Here is a 12742-nt window from a genome sequence, read left to right on the forward strand (position 1 = left end):
TTTTGATAATAGATTCTTATTCTGCCGGGCTGAGTGGCTCAAGACGTTTGAGGCGCTGGCCTTCTGACCCCAACTTGGCAGGTTAGATTCTGGCTCAGTCCGTTGGTATTTGAAGGTGCTCAGATGCGTCATCCTAGTGTCGGTAGATTTACTAGAACTAAAGGAACTCCTGAGGGACTAAATTCCGGTACCTCGGCATCTCCGAAAACCGAATAGTAGTTACTGGGACGTAAAGCCAATAACACTATCAATGACTTTTTTGCAAATTTTTTGCAACTGCTTTTCTTTTCGTAATCCAGTGTGCCCTTGATGCCATGTTGCATTTACCGTATGTTTTATAGATATCAGCTTGACCTCTTTGTGGTTATTCATGTCAGCATAGGTTCATGAAAGTTTTCTATTAACTCGTGTGACAGCGAGGAATATCTGATAATGGGTGGGTAGAAATTATGTTTCCATGGACAATCTTGTTACGGTTCTGAAGCTGTTTGAAAACGGCAAGTTTCTGGGAATGTGCAAGGTCAAGAAAGTGTTCTAGTTTTACATGCTCGTTACAAAACTGTGTTGTGGAATTCGTTTGATGTGACTAATATTCATGCAAGGACCTACACAAGAATTGGCAGCTTTGAAAATGATGTATCATTAAGTTACGAATATTGATCATCTTATCAATTCTTGATTATTTCCTGCGTTTAAGTTTAATTACTTGCTTTCATTTTCTACCTCATTTTAATGGATATGGGTGTATATTACTTTCAGCTTATTTGATGACGTGGTTCCAGCTTTACGCTCGTGGATTCGTAGCAGCAGACAGCTGTACATCTACTCTTCTGGGAGTGTAGAAGCGCAGAAGCTGTTATTTGGCCATACTGAAGAAGGAGATTTGCGGGAGGTGAGGTTACACTGTTTCTAAACCCCAGAAGTTAGTCAAGTAAGGCCTGTGGTTTGCTATTGGGGCTTCCATTGAGTGATTCTGTTTCCACTTTTGCTAGACTTCTGTCATCTCCTTTTGTTCAGCTCGAGTTCTTCTCTAACTTAATGGTATTAGTTGTGTGTGTTTAGGGATTCTTTCATTTTTAGTCATGTAAAACTCTTATATTTTATTATGCAAATGATGTAATTGCATTCAGTGCAGTTATTAGTATAGAAATGTCTCTGTTACAGTTGTTTGCGGGACATTTCGATACAGATGTGGGGGCGAAGAATGAGCCTGGTAGCTATTCCAACATCATTAAGAGAATCGGTTGTGAAAGTGGGAAAGTGGTCTTTTTCACAGATGTTCCTGCAGGTATGAGTTTCACATGATTGTCTGATCTAAATGAAAACTAATATGTAACTTTTTATGTGAACAAATGTTAGGGAATAAATACTATCTAATTGGTAACTAATCAAACTGTAATATGCTTACATTTGGGTAAAGTATCATTTGACTTGCTTTCATTTCTGGTTAAGTCCAGTTTGTGTATTTCTACTAAAAGCTATGTATTTCACCGCATAATTGCTGCATTCATTATTTTCAATACAAAAATCATTTTAAAATTTTATTGCATAATCGTCGCATATCCAAATTTTGTTCATCTGCTTAAAAGGTAAATGGAACTGCAGTATAAGTTGCATATGAATGAGTAATTTAAATTATGTATATGGCTTAATTGGCAATTTGGCAACAGTTATGTTTGCGACATATCGTACAACGTATAAATAATACCAGTATTAGTACAACGCATGGCTTACCAGTAGTTTGATAACATTTTTGCAATACAGTGTTTTTATTATACACCAGTGACATATTATAAGTTCTGATTTGAAATACGTAAGGCTGTAAGTTACCGATTATCAGCAATGTCGCTGGGAAATACCAGCACCGCACACACTTGTTTTCTAGTATGGCTTTCAAAGCATGCATTCTTTTTTTCATAACGCTGTCATATTGTAGTGGTCTACTAGAATACATAATCAAACGTTCCGGTACTGGAAAATTTACGAGGAGGTACATCTCGGCTTGCAATCCTTGTACTTCACCTTTAGTGGACCTCTCCATGTTGTGGGGGTATGTTGGGTTTCTAGTTTTTAGTTTATAAGGCACTCTTCTTGGAGGTATCGACTGCTCTGCAATGTACAGATGCGTGTGTGTGGTTCAAGTGGAAACTTGGTGCTTAACTTGCAGAAATGAAAAGACAAGCTAAAAATCACAAACTATTTTAGACGTGTGTTTGGATGTCCGGAAACAGGGAAGTGTCTGAAAATTGATGAAGAAGTTAATAATATGAAATGTTACAAATAAGGGCATGGCTGGTAGTGCGCGAACACAACGTTCCCATAACTCGGTCTAAGGAGAGTCATGGGTGGGTAATGAGGTTCACACGACGACACAATCTGTTAGTGCAGAGGAGAACAACATTATGTCAAAGATTGCCTGCTGACTACACGGACAAGATTTGCAAATTTTCACCAGTTTGTTTTACGTTCGCGCTAGTAAAATACGTATGTACTTTCTCAAATCGGTGGTGCGGATCATGTTCCAGTCTTCTTCGATACCGTATGCCTCACAGCAGCACTACTGCACTATAAGGAAAATGGAGTGTATTTATAAAAAACCACGGTAGTTAGAAATTACGATGCACTGCAATGCTTGCCATTACAGCTGACGGAAGAAAGTTGCTACCTTACATCATTTTCAAGAAAAAAATGCCTAAGCAAATACAGTTACCCCATGGAATTCGTGTAAGAGTGCAACCAGAGGATGGGATGGTCATAGAACTCATGCTAGACTGGGTTAAAACTGTAGGGGATAGAAGACACGATGCACTACTGAAACTTTTTAGATAGATTCAGAGCTCGCCTCGTGAACGAAGTGAAGCAACTTCTCAATGAAACTAAGACAACAGGTAATCATTGCCGATGACCTAACATCTTTGCAGCCACTGGACATACAGCATATGTGTATTAAAAACCATTTAAAGATTGGTTACATCGTTTTTATGATTTGATAAGCGGTGATCAGCAATTGACGTCCGCTGGAAATATTAGGGGCCGATTGCAGAAACAGTGTTTAGATGTCTACGGTTAAATAGTGTCTACAGTAAGTGGCTGCCGCATTGCAGAGGCGTTATTTAACACTTAGACAGTGTCTAAAGTCGATGTTTAAATGCTGCTGAGAACACTGTTTAACCTGAAAATAGGAGTGAATCGCAGTTGTTGGTTGTTTACTGTGGAGCGTGTAAATTATATTGCTATGTTGAGACAGTTCAGGAGAGAAATGTTAGTCAGGCAGCATCCTGTACGTCGCCTGCTACGAGATTGGAGCAATCCTTTTGAAATGTACAGGGAAGCACAATTTCAAATATTATTTCACTTTTCAAAGGAAACTGTAAGGGAATTGTTGTGTGACGTGGGAGAATTAATCAAGCACGACACGAGCCCATCATCTGTCACTCTGCAGCTCCTTCTGACATTACGATTCTTAGCAATCAATGCATTTTATACTCTGAACTGTGATAAGGTAAATGTCAACGCAGCGACTGTGTGCCGGACAGCGGATCGTGTTGTAACTGCCATCAGTAGTTTGAGGAGATGATTTATCAACTTCCCTAACAACGATGAGCTACCTGCTATCACATTGTTAGAAAGAGAGGGGTTCCACCTATACAATACTATGATAAACAGTTGCACAAACTTATGTCGCAACATGTTTAATTCGGGACCGGTTTTGACACACATTTGTCATCATCAGCTGATAGAAAAAAACATGGCAAGAAGTATTCAATTATCAACACACACAAAAATTAACACATTAAAGGATAACTAACAAATATAACACTTTCATGAAGAAGTGAACAGTTGAAGTTCATGTAGTTTTTACACTCTTGCTGTGAGTGTTAAAAGAACTGAAGGATACAAGTGAAATGTAACACTTTATTTTTTGTAGAGATCATAAGCAGTGTGGCGTTCTTGAGCACTCGAGGTAAAAAGGATCTTGAAGGATACAGCATAATTTACAATTGTTGCTAGGCAAGGAATACACTTGTTGCTAGTTAACAAATAACATGATTTTGTTTTTGGTACTTCTAAAGGTGGATAGTGATATATATAAAAAAACTCCTACAGTATATTGTAGTATATGAACTTACCAGTATTGATATGGATTTATGAGATCTATAGAAAAAGGAAAAATAAAAACAAGCGAAAATGGTAAAATAAGTAATACTATGAGGCTCACCTTGTTTAGCTTGCCATGAGGTATAAGAGGAAGTAAGAACAGAAATTGAGCACAGGTAGGGGATGGGTGGTGGTGGGGGGTAAGGAAGTAAGGGGAGTTGTCTAAGGTGGATCAGGGGGGGTGTTGTGGTAGGGGAAAGTAGCACGAGAAGGTGTTGTGTACAACATGGAAGATCGACTGCCTACTTGTCAACTTGAAGCTTTTGAAAACTAAGATAAGAAAGTCAAAAAGGATGTTCAGTTTCTCAGACAAGTCATTAAGATTTTGGTTAGGATTAAAAAATTGATCAAGTTGTTTTAAACAATTTTCAGTGATATCAAGAAGAGGGCCTTTGTTTAGGGTACTGATAATTTCAGTATCTTGTTCTAACGTAGTGAAGTGATGTTTTTCGTCCTGCATGTGTTGCCCTATTGCTGAAAATTTATTGTATTTTAATAGTGTTAACGTGTTCTGAATATCTAATTTTCAAGCTGCGTCTTGTTTGTCCCATCTAAGAAGAATTACAGGTATTGCATTTAAAACGGTACAATTAAAAATAGGAGAGGATTTCCACCAATCAATATTTATTGCATATATTAAACTACAGGACCGGTTTCGACCTCATATACAAGGTCATCTTCAGCTGAACCATACATACATATTTATATAATGAAGCTTTGATTAAGATTGTGTTGTTAAAGGAATGCTATATGATGATGATGTACATTTAGTCACATACAAATGGGGCACGTCTTAGCGTGAACTGGCGTATATGTCATTCTGTACAATATTGCAACTGTATGTCTAAAATATTATGTTGTACAACTGTAAATAAGACTTAAATACGGAAGTTAGTCGATGTATTGACCAACAAGCAAGAACGAATGTTCATGTGCATGAAGTGTTTTTTTATATATATATATATATATATACGTTAGTTTAAGTAAAGACATATTTTATACACTAATTTTAAGATCTTCAACATAATATTTTAGACATACAGTTGCAATATTGTACAGAATGACATATACGCCAGTTCACGCTACGACGTGCCCCATTTGTATGTGACTAAATGTACATCATCATCATATAGCATTCCTTTAACAACACAATCTTAATCAAAGCTTCATTATATAAATATGTATGTATGGTTCAGCTGAAGATGACCTTGTATATGAGTTCGAAACCGGTCCTGTAGTTTAATATATGCAATAAATAAGTATTGATTGGTGGAAATCCTCTCCTATTTTTAATTGTGCAATTCGTCAATACGTAAATGAAGATTATAGATTGCGATATTTAAAACGGTATACGCCTGATCTTGGAAATATATTAGTTCCGTTTAACGAATTGGAGTTATAAATCACTTCCATGTTTCTATTGTTAGTTTGAAAGGAAATTTTGGAATTATGTTTTTTGAAGATATTGGCAGTGCTGATTGTGATCCTCAGTTCAATACGGATCAGTTATGAAGTTTTTAACACTCTGGAAAATAATTATTATTTGTAGGGATAACTTTCCCAGAATAATAGGTGCCATTGACTGTACCCCTGTCAGAATAACTTGTCCCGATCGTCAGAGAGCTGTCATGTACATTAACCGGGAGGGATTACATTATATTAACTGCCAAGTAAGTGCACATAACATTGACCCAAAACAGCACTTATTTTTCTGTAATGGCTGTTATTTGTACTCATCCTAACAACAATACTCTTATTAAAGCTACACTTGGGCCGATGACCTAGATGTTAGGCCCCTTAAAACAAGCATCATCAAGCAAAGCTACACTTCATTATATGGCATGCACAGTAGTGGTCATAAATACAGTCTGAGTTCATGTTAACGCTCCTTTACAACACGTAGAAACTACTACTACTACACTTGAAACCTACTTACATACAGTGGTTTTTATATCATTGCAGGTGATATGTGACACTAAGATGAGAATAAGGAGTATTGTTGTTCGTTGGCGTGGCTCAACTCATGATAGAATATTTTGAAAATCTACTATCCACAACTTCCTGGAAAGAGGAGATGTTAGGGGACATCTTGTCGGAGATTCTGGCTACGCTTGTAAGAAATACTTACTCATATTCTGAACCCAAGGAACGCAGCTGATACTCGTTATAATCAAGCTCATGTCCTGGCCTGATATATAGTGGAAAGAACTTTCGGTTCGTGGAAAAGATTTCCCTGTCTTGCACAGGGTCTGCGAGCGCAAGTTAAAAAAAAAAACTGAAAATCATCGTGGCGACTGCTGTGTTACATAACCTCGCTGAACATGATTATCAATTAATTGGATTATGTCACACCGGCGTGTCAACTTTTTTTTTTTTATTTCCTGTTCAATTAAATGTCTAACAGTGTCTTCCTTTCTGGTAAATCTTAAGTCCGGCTGCATGGCTAAATGGTTAGCGTGCTGGCGTTTCGTCAGAGGGGTCCTGGGTTTGATTCCCGGCGGGGTTGGGAATTTTAACCATAATTGGTTAATTCCACTGGGGCTGGGTGTATGTTTAGTCTTCTTCATCATTTCATTCTCATTACGCTGCGCAGGTTGCCTACATGCCTCAAATCAAAAGACCTGCACCTGGCGAGCCGAACCTGTCCTCGGACACTCCCGGCGGTAAAAGCCAAACGCCATTTCATTTTGTAAATCTAACACACGCAACTGTTTCTTGTGGATCTCTTGCATCATTTCCACTGCCTTGTCATCTTCATCTTCCGTGTGTCGCCTTTTCCTGGACTTTGTACTGGAAGTACATGAAAACACAGACCATGTTTATAGATTATACTGTACTTTTTCCTAAAACAAACTGAGGTTACATTCAGTAGAGAACGGAAATTAATTCAAATTTCTGACCACAATTTACCTTTTGAGTCAGAGGTGAAGATTTCTCCCTATGAATTTGATCAAATCCTCCTTTTCCACCTCCTTAACTTCGGCGTCACGACGGTAACCTCTCTGCCCTCATGTTCGCTGAGCAGCGACAGCTGAGCGGTAACACCTTTTGCAGGGATCTGCTTTCATACGGAACAAATAAAACTTTCGTCAAGAAATTTATTTACAATGCATTCCCTACATCAAGAGTAATGATTATATAATACTATCCATTATACGTACGTAAGAGAGCTCTCCCGTATCATCATATGGGTTTTGGAGAGGTTTGCCTGAATCGCCTAGCACCAACAGCACATTCTCTTCTAAAGGACTTAACGGGCTTGGTGGAGGCCTGCCTCCTGTTCTTGTTTTTTAATCATCCAAGCTCTTTTTAGCCTGCAGCTTCAGCCTCTGCCACAGTCCTGTAAAAATACTCCAATACATTTGAATGCCTGCCTATTGAGTCAGTTTTTTCCTTGATTTTGATTCAAAAATCAGTTTTCCAATATAGAACAACTTAATTCCCACTGAAATAAGTAAAACCCACAAAATTAACTTTGAACTTACCCAATAGAGTCTGTCACTTGGGGGTGTTCTGAGGAAAACTGTTGTTGAAAGCCTCTCTAATTTTCTGCCAGGCTAACTTCTTTTTCTGTATTGTATCGCTGTTGTATGCCTTACATTTCACAGCATCATGCGATTTAACAATTTCAGAAAATACTATTTTTCTTTGCTTGAAAAGTTTTCTGAATGTCTTGCCATTATCACAACACACAACAGTTTTCATTGGTCCCAGCTGGCGAAGAGTAGCTTCAAAGACACTTCTGTGTCCGTTTTGAAGCTGATATGGAAACATTAAAAGATGTCTTGTTAAACACCGGCTGAACACCGTTTAAGCAACGGAACATCGAACATGATTTAGACAGTGTTTAGTTGGACGTTGTCTAAGGCTAAAAATTAGTTATTGTTTCTGCAATCGGTCCTAGGATTCTGTCATTTGACTTATGCTCGTTGGCAGTGAAGTTGGGACCTTATACCACCTGAACTAGTCTTCAAGAGCTCCAAAAAGACTTAATTTCAAACACACTTGACAGATCCAAAGATGTAGTGTAACAGAATGACTAAGAATCTGATGAGCAGCGACGAGGACGGCACTTTGGATACCGAAACCAGCAATAACAATACAGAAGATTTTGAGTAAATTGTTGACCGGGAAGTCCGTATTTCACAATACTGCAATAATTCTTTGCTAATATATTATACCTTTAATGCTCCAAATTAATGACGAAATAATTTCATTTTTATTTTCTGGTTAGAGAAACGTTTGCTGAACTTCGCGAATAAATTATGAATTTTAATTTTGACTATTTTAGTTATTTTGGTGTATATGCGCGATTATTACGTATAAAATACAGTTTAGTTTTTTTTTTTTCGGTAATACAAATACTGGTATTAAAATATTTTTTGCATAATGGTTGCACCTTTTTTTTTTTTTTTTTTTTTTTAATTTTGGTATATAAAGTGCAATGATTATGTGGTGAAACATGGTGATTAAGTTCTAATTGAAGCATTTTGACTATACAAGGTGGTGTTATCTAGAAGCAACATCCATCCTTGATTGAGATGCGTGTATTCCCATATTTACTTGCCTATGACATCCCCTGTTTTCCTAATTTTCATCTTCAAAAGTAGATCAAGTATAATACAGTGAAACCTCATTGGTACGTTTCTGCAGGGGACGGCGAAAACAGTCTTGTTAAGCAGGAAAACGTACTATGGAACATCCTATTAAACACTGTCCAACAGGGAGATGGTGTCACTTTACACATTAGTACATTTTACGTTGTGTGTGTAGTGTTTCAGGAGTTAAAGGAGAGCACTAAAAAGTGTGAAAAATTTGAGAGAACAAATATTGATAATTCTCTACTGAAGCTGTTAGAGTAACAAGAGACTATTAAAAGATGTAAAAAAACACGGAAGAACAGATGACATTCTTTTGCCCTTGGGCTCATAGAAGTAGCTACGGTACCTGCATATTATAGCAGATCACTTTCTTATTAGTTGAAGCCTTAGGTATCTGACCAGTGGGTAATTAAAACACTGTTTTCTGGCCACTTTGTTCGAGCATGAATTTCTCACGAGGTTATACTCACCATATGCGATTAAGCTCTTCTGCCGCCATCTTGAACACGGAACTTCAGTAGTACTAGGCATTGGTTCGGACAGACTCGCCGGTGAATAATAAAAACGTGCCAGCTGTCAGACTAGCAATTTGTATTTTTGTATGAATGGTACACCGCTTTACCATTGTCTGCATCTTTACATAACTTTTTAATGTGGTAGGCCTACAGTACAGGGTGTTTTGAAAAAAATATACGTATGTCAAAAACAAATCAGATGTAAGGCTTTTCAGGCGTTTGCTCTATTAATCAGCGTTTCGTCTTAGGTCTGACACTGGACTCATCAGAGTGGGATGTGTCAGACCCTACCCACTGACGCTGAGGTGTATGCAGGTTGAACTTATCAGAAGCCCTTATAAGAGGCACAGTCTGATAACTGCATATGGGAGTTAAATCTCCACAATGGAATTATTGCCTGCCCAGCAATTCCGAATGGAATATAGTATGAAACTTTACACACATATGTACGAACCTCCAGTTCAGATTATAGATGTTCAATGTGTCCTCCATCAGCGACACAAACAATATCACATCGATACTCAAATTCCTCCCATACTCGGGCAAGCATGTCCTTCATCACCGATGTTATGGCAGTACGGATCCGGTTCTTCAACTCTTCCAGGTTCTGTGGGAGTGGTGGTACATAAACGTTGTCTTTAACAAAACCCCACAGAAAGAAGTCGCAGAGTGTCAAATCCTGTGACCGTGGAGCCCAGCTGAGACATGCTAAGTCCCCAGCTCCTTGACGACCAATCTAGAGTTTCATTCAGATATTCACGCACATGGCGACTCCAGTGAAGGGGTGCACCGTCTTGTTGATAAATAAAGTTGTCTTCGTGCAACCTCAGAAACAACCAGTTTTGTACCATAGTGAGATACTGCTGACCGTTAACCGTGTTTCCGTCGAAGAGTCAAAGGAGAATGGGCCGTAAACAGATGATCAGGATATCGCACAAAACACATTGACTTTGGACAAATCTTGTGTATGTTCACTGACTGCATGTGGGTTCTGTAGGCCTCAAATTCAAACATTGTGTTTGTTCACCTGACCACTAACGTGGAAAGTCGCTTCACCACTCAAGACGATGTGTTGTGCGGAAGTGTTATCATTGTCAATAGCATCAAGAATTTTGTTACAAAATGCCACACGTTTGTGTTTGCCATCAGGATGCAGAGCTTGTAACAGCTGTAACGTGTATGGCTTCATAACAGACGTCTCAAAACACGCCAAATTGTTGTAGGCAGTTGTAACTCTCGACTGGCACAACAAGTAGATTTTGAAGAACTACGTTGGAAAGCGGTTCCAATTCGTGCAACATTTTCTTCAGGAACAGGAGAGCGGCCAGGACTCTTCCTTTTACATACACATCCTGTTATTTGCTTTACGTCACACCGACACAGATAGGTCTTATGGCGACGATGGGATAGGAATGGGAAGGAAGCGGCCGTGGCCTTAATTAAGGTACAGCTCCAGCATTTCCCTGGTGTGAAAATGGGAAACCACGGAAAACCATTTTCAGGGCTGCCGACAGTGGGGTTCAAACCAACTATCTGCCGATTACTGGATACTGTAGAGTAAAATAATATATTTTGGGTCCACCTTTTCAATACAAAATGTAAATAGTTTAAATTACATAGGGACTAGTTTCGACCTAGTAATAGGTCATCATCAGCCTGAAGTAAATTAAAGCATAAATATCAAAGAAAAAATAAACAATGTAAACACAAGTAGTCTTTTCAAAAGTACATACCATGTGGGATATTGAGCAGCAATGTATTAAAAATAACAACTCTTCTAATTGACGGCACTGAGCGGAAGTTATGTTGGTTATTTATGAATAAAGTTCAGCCTCCACGCGCAACAATTACCTAATTCCAAAAAAAAAACTGAAGAGCCTTTCCAACGTCCATGTGTTTTGACGTCTGTGAATACCTTAAAAAATAACGTAACTTCTTCGAATATACAACAGCAAACTCAAGAAGCCAGCATTCAACTGATAATTCTTCTTTATAACATCTTTTAGTGCACACTGGACTTTTAATACTATACGGCGCACTGAACTTTATTCATAAATAACCAACATAATTTCCGCTCAGTGCTTCATCAATTAGAAGAGTTATTATTTTTAATATATTGCTGCTCAATATCCTACATGGTATGTACTTTTGAAAAGACTGTACTTGTGTTTACATTGTTTATTTTTTCTTCGATATTTACGCTTTAATTTACTTCAGGCTGATGATGACCTATAACTAGGTCGAAACTAGTCCCAAATGTAATTTAAACTATTTACATTTTGTATTGAAAAGGTGGACCCAAAATAATATATTATTTTACTCTATTGTAATCACAGTTCAATACGGATCTATCATTATGAAACTTATTTCTTTTAATTACTGGATACTGGCCGCACTTAAGCGACTACAGCTATCGAGTGATACAAATTCTTATAATTTTGTTAATTACCACCTATTCAATACAAACGAAATATAAACTTACATATTTATTAAGATGTTGATATGGTACATGTTTTGCTCCTATTTCGTGAGCATCATCAGCCAATTATTATTTACTTAATGTTATATAAGATCATGAAACAATTCTTTTGGATTAAGATTATGCCTATAAACCTGATTGACAAATCTTATAATATTTTACAAATCATATAACAATAAAATTATGTCTTTAAGTTAAAACATATTTGTCTAAAATCTATCTAAGCCTAAAATTTTATTGACGAAACTCATCTGGTGAACATCCTTTAAATTTTTTTAAAAGTTTTTTATTTTTTATAAGTTTATATTGCGTTTTTATTTTATTGAATAGGTGGTAATTAACAAAATTATAAGATTTTGTATCGCAAGTAGATCTTCAATACGGACAAAGAAAATTAAATTTATAACCTGCAATACAGCTATCAAGATCGGTACATACACATCCTGTCTCTACAAATTTTCAATACCATCTGCGAATGTTCCACCCATTCGGAGGATCAATTTGGTACCTCAGCCTGAAACGTCTTTGCGTGTAATCACGGAATTGCATTTTACAAACTTGAGAACACAAAATGATTTCTGGTGCGGAGTAGCCATTTTAAACATATGACTGTTACCAAGCAAAACACAAGACAACTGACATCTAGCGGCTATTAATATAAACTAGACTATGTATTCGTTTCTCCAATAGCCGAGCCGAGGCGCAGCGATCGATTGTTTGGACAAAATAATACTTTGTATTACGTATATTCTTTTTGAAACACCCTGTTTGTGGACGCCTTATTACTTAACGGCACCCACAGATGACCTGTCGAAGATCTGCTATTGCTGCACTGTAGACTTATTTCAACTTCAGTCTTACCACACTGATTTAAACCATCTTATGCCAACCCTTCCGATTTACCCAGAAACTTTCCGTTTTTTTAACTCGCCTTCCGATTTTCAGATTTTTTTTATTCTTCCCATTTTTTGACCAATATAACCTCCAGT

The 12742-nt window shown here is 37.5% G+C and overlaps 1 protein-coding gene across 1 annotated transcript in view; it reads left to right on the forward strand.

Annotated features, from left to right (window-relative positions):
* Enoph (Enolase-phosphatase) overlaps window positions 1-12742 on the forward strand; it is a 111952-nt gene that overhangs the window by 75508 nt on the left and 23702 nt on the right. Inside the window, exons 4-5 of the mRNA XM_067135418.2 lie at window positions 760-892; window positions 1165-1288. Coding sequence (XP_066991519.2) covers window positions 760-892; window positions 1165-1288 — 257 coding nt within the window. The remainder of the gene's footprint in view (window positions 1-759; window positions 893-1164; window positions 1289-12742) is intronic.

Source organism: Anabrus simplex, chromosome 1, assembly GCF_040414725.1.
Source record: "Anabrus simplex isolate iqAnaSimp1 chromosome 1, ASM4041472v1, whole genome shotgun sequence".
Taxonomy (NCBI): domain Eukaryota; kingdom Metazoa; phylum Arthropoda; class Insecta; order Orthoptera; family Tettigoniidae; genus Anabrus; species Anabrus simplex.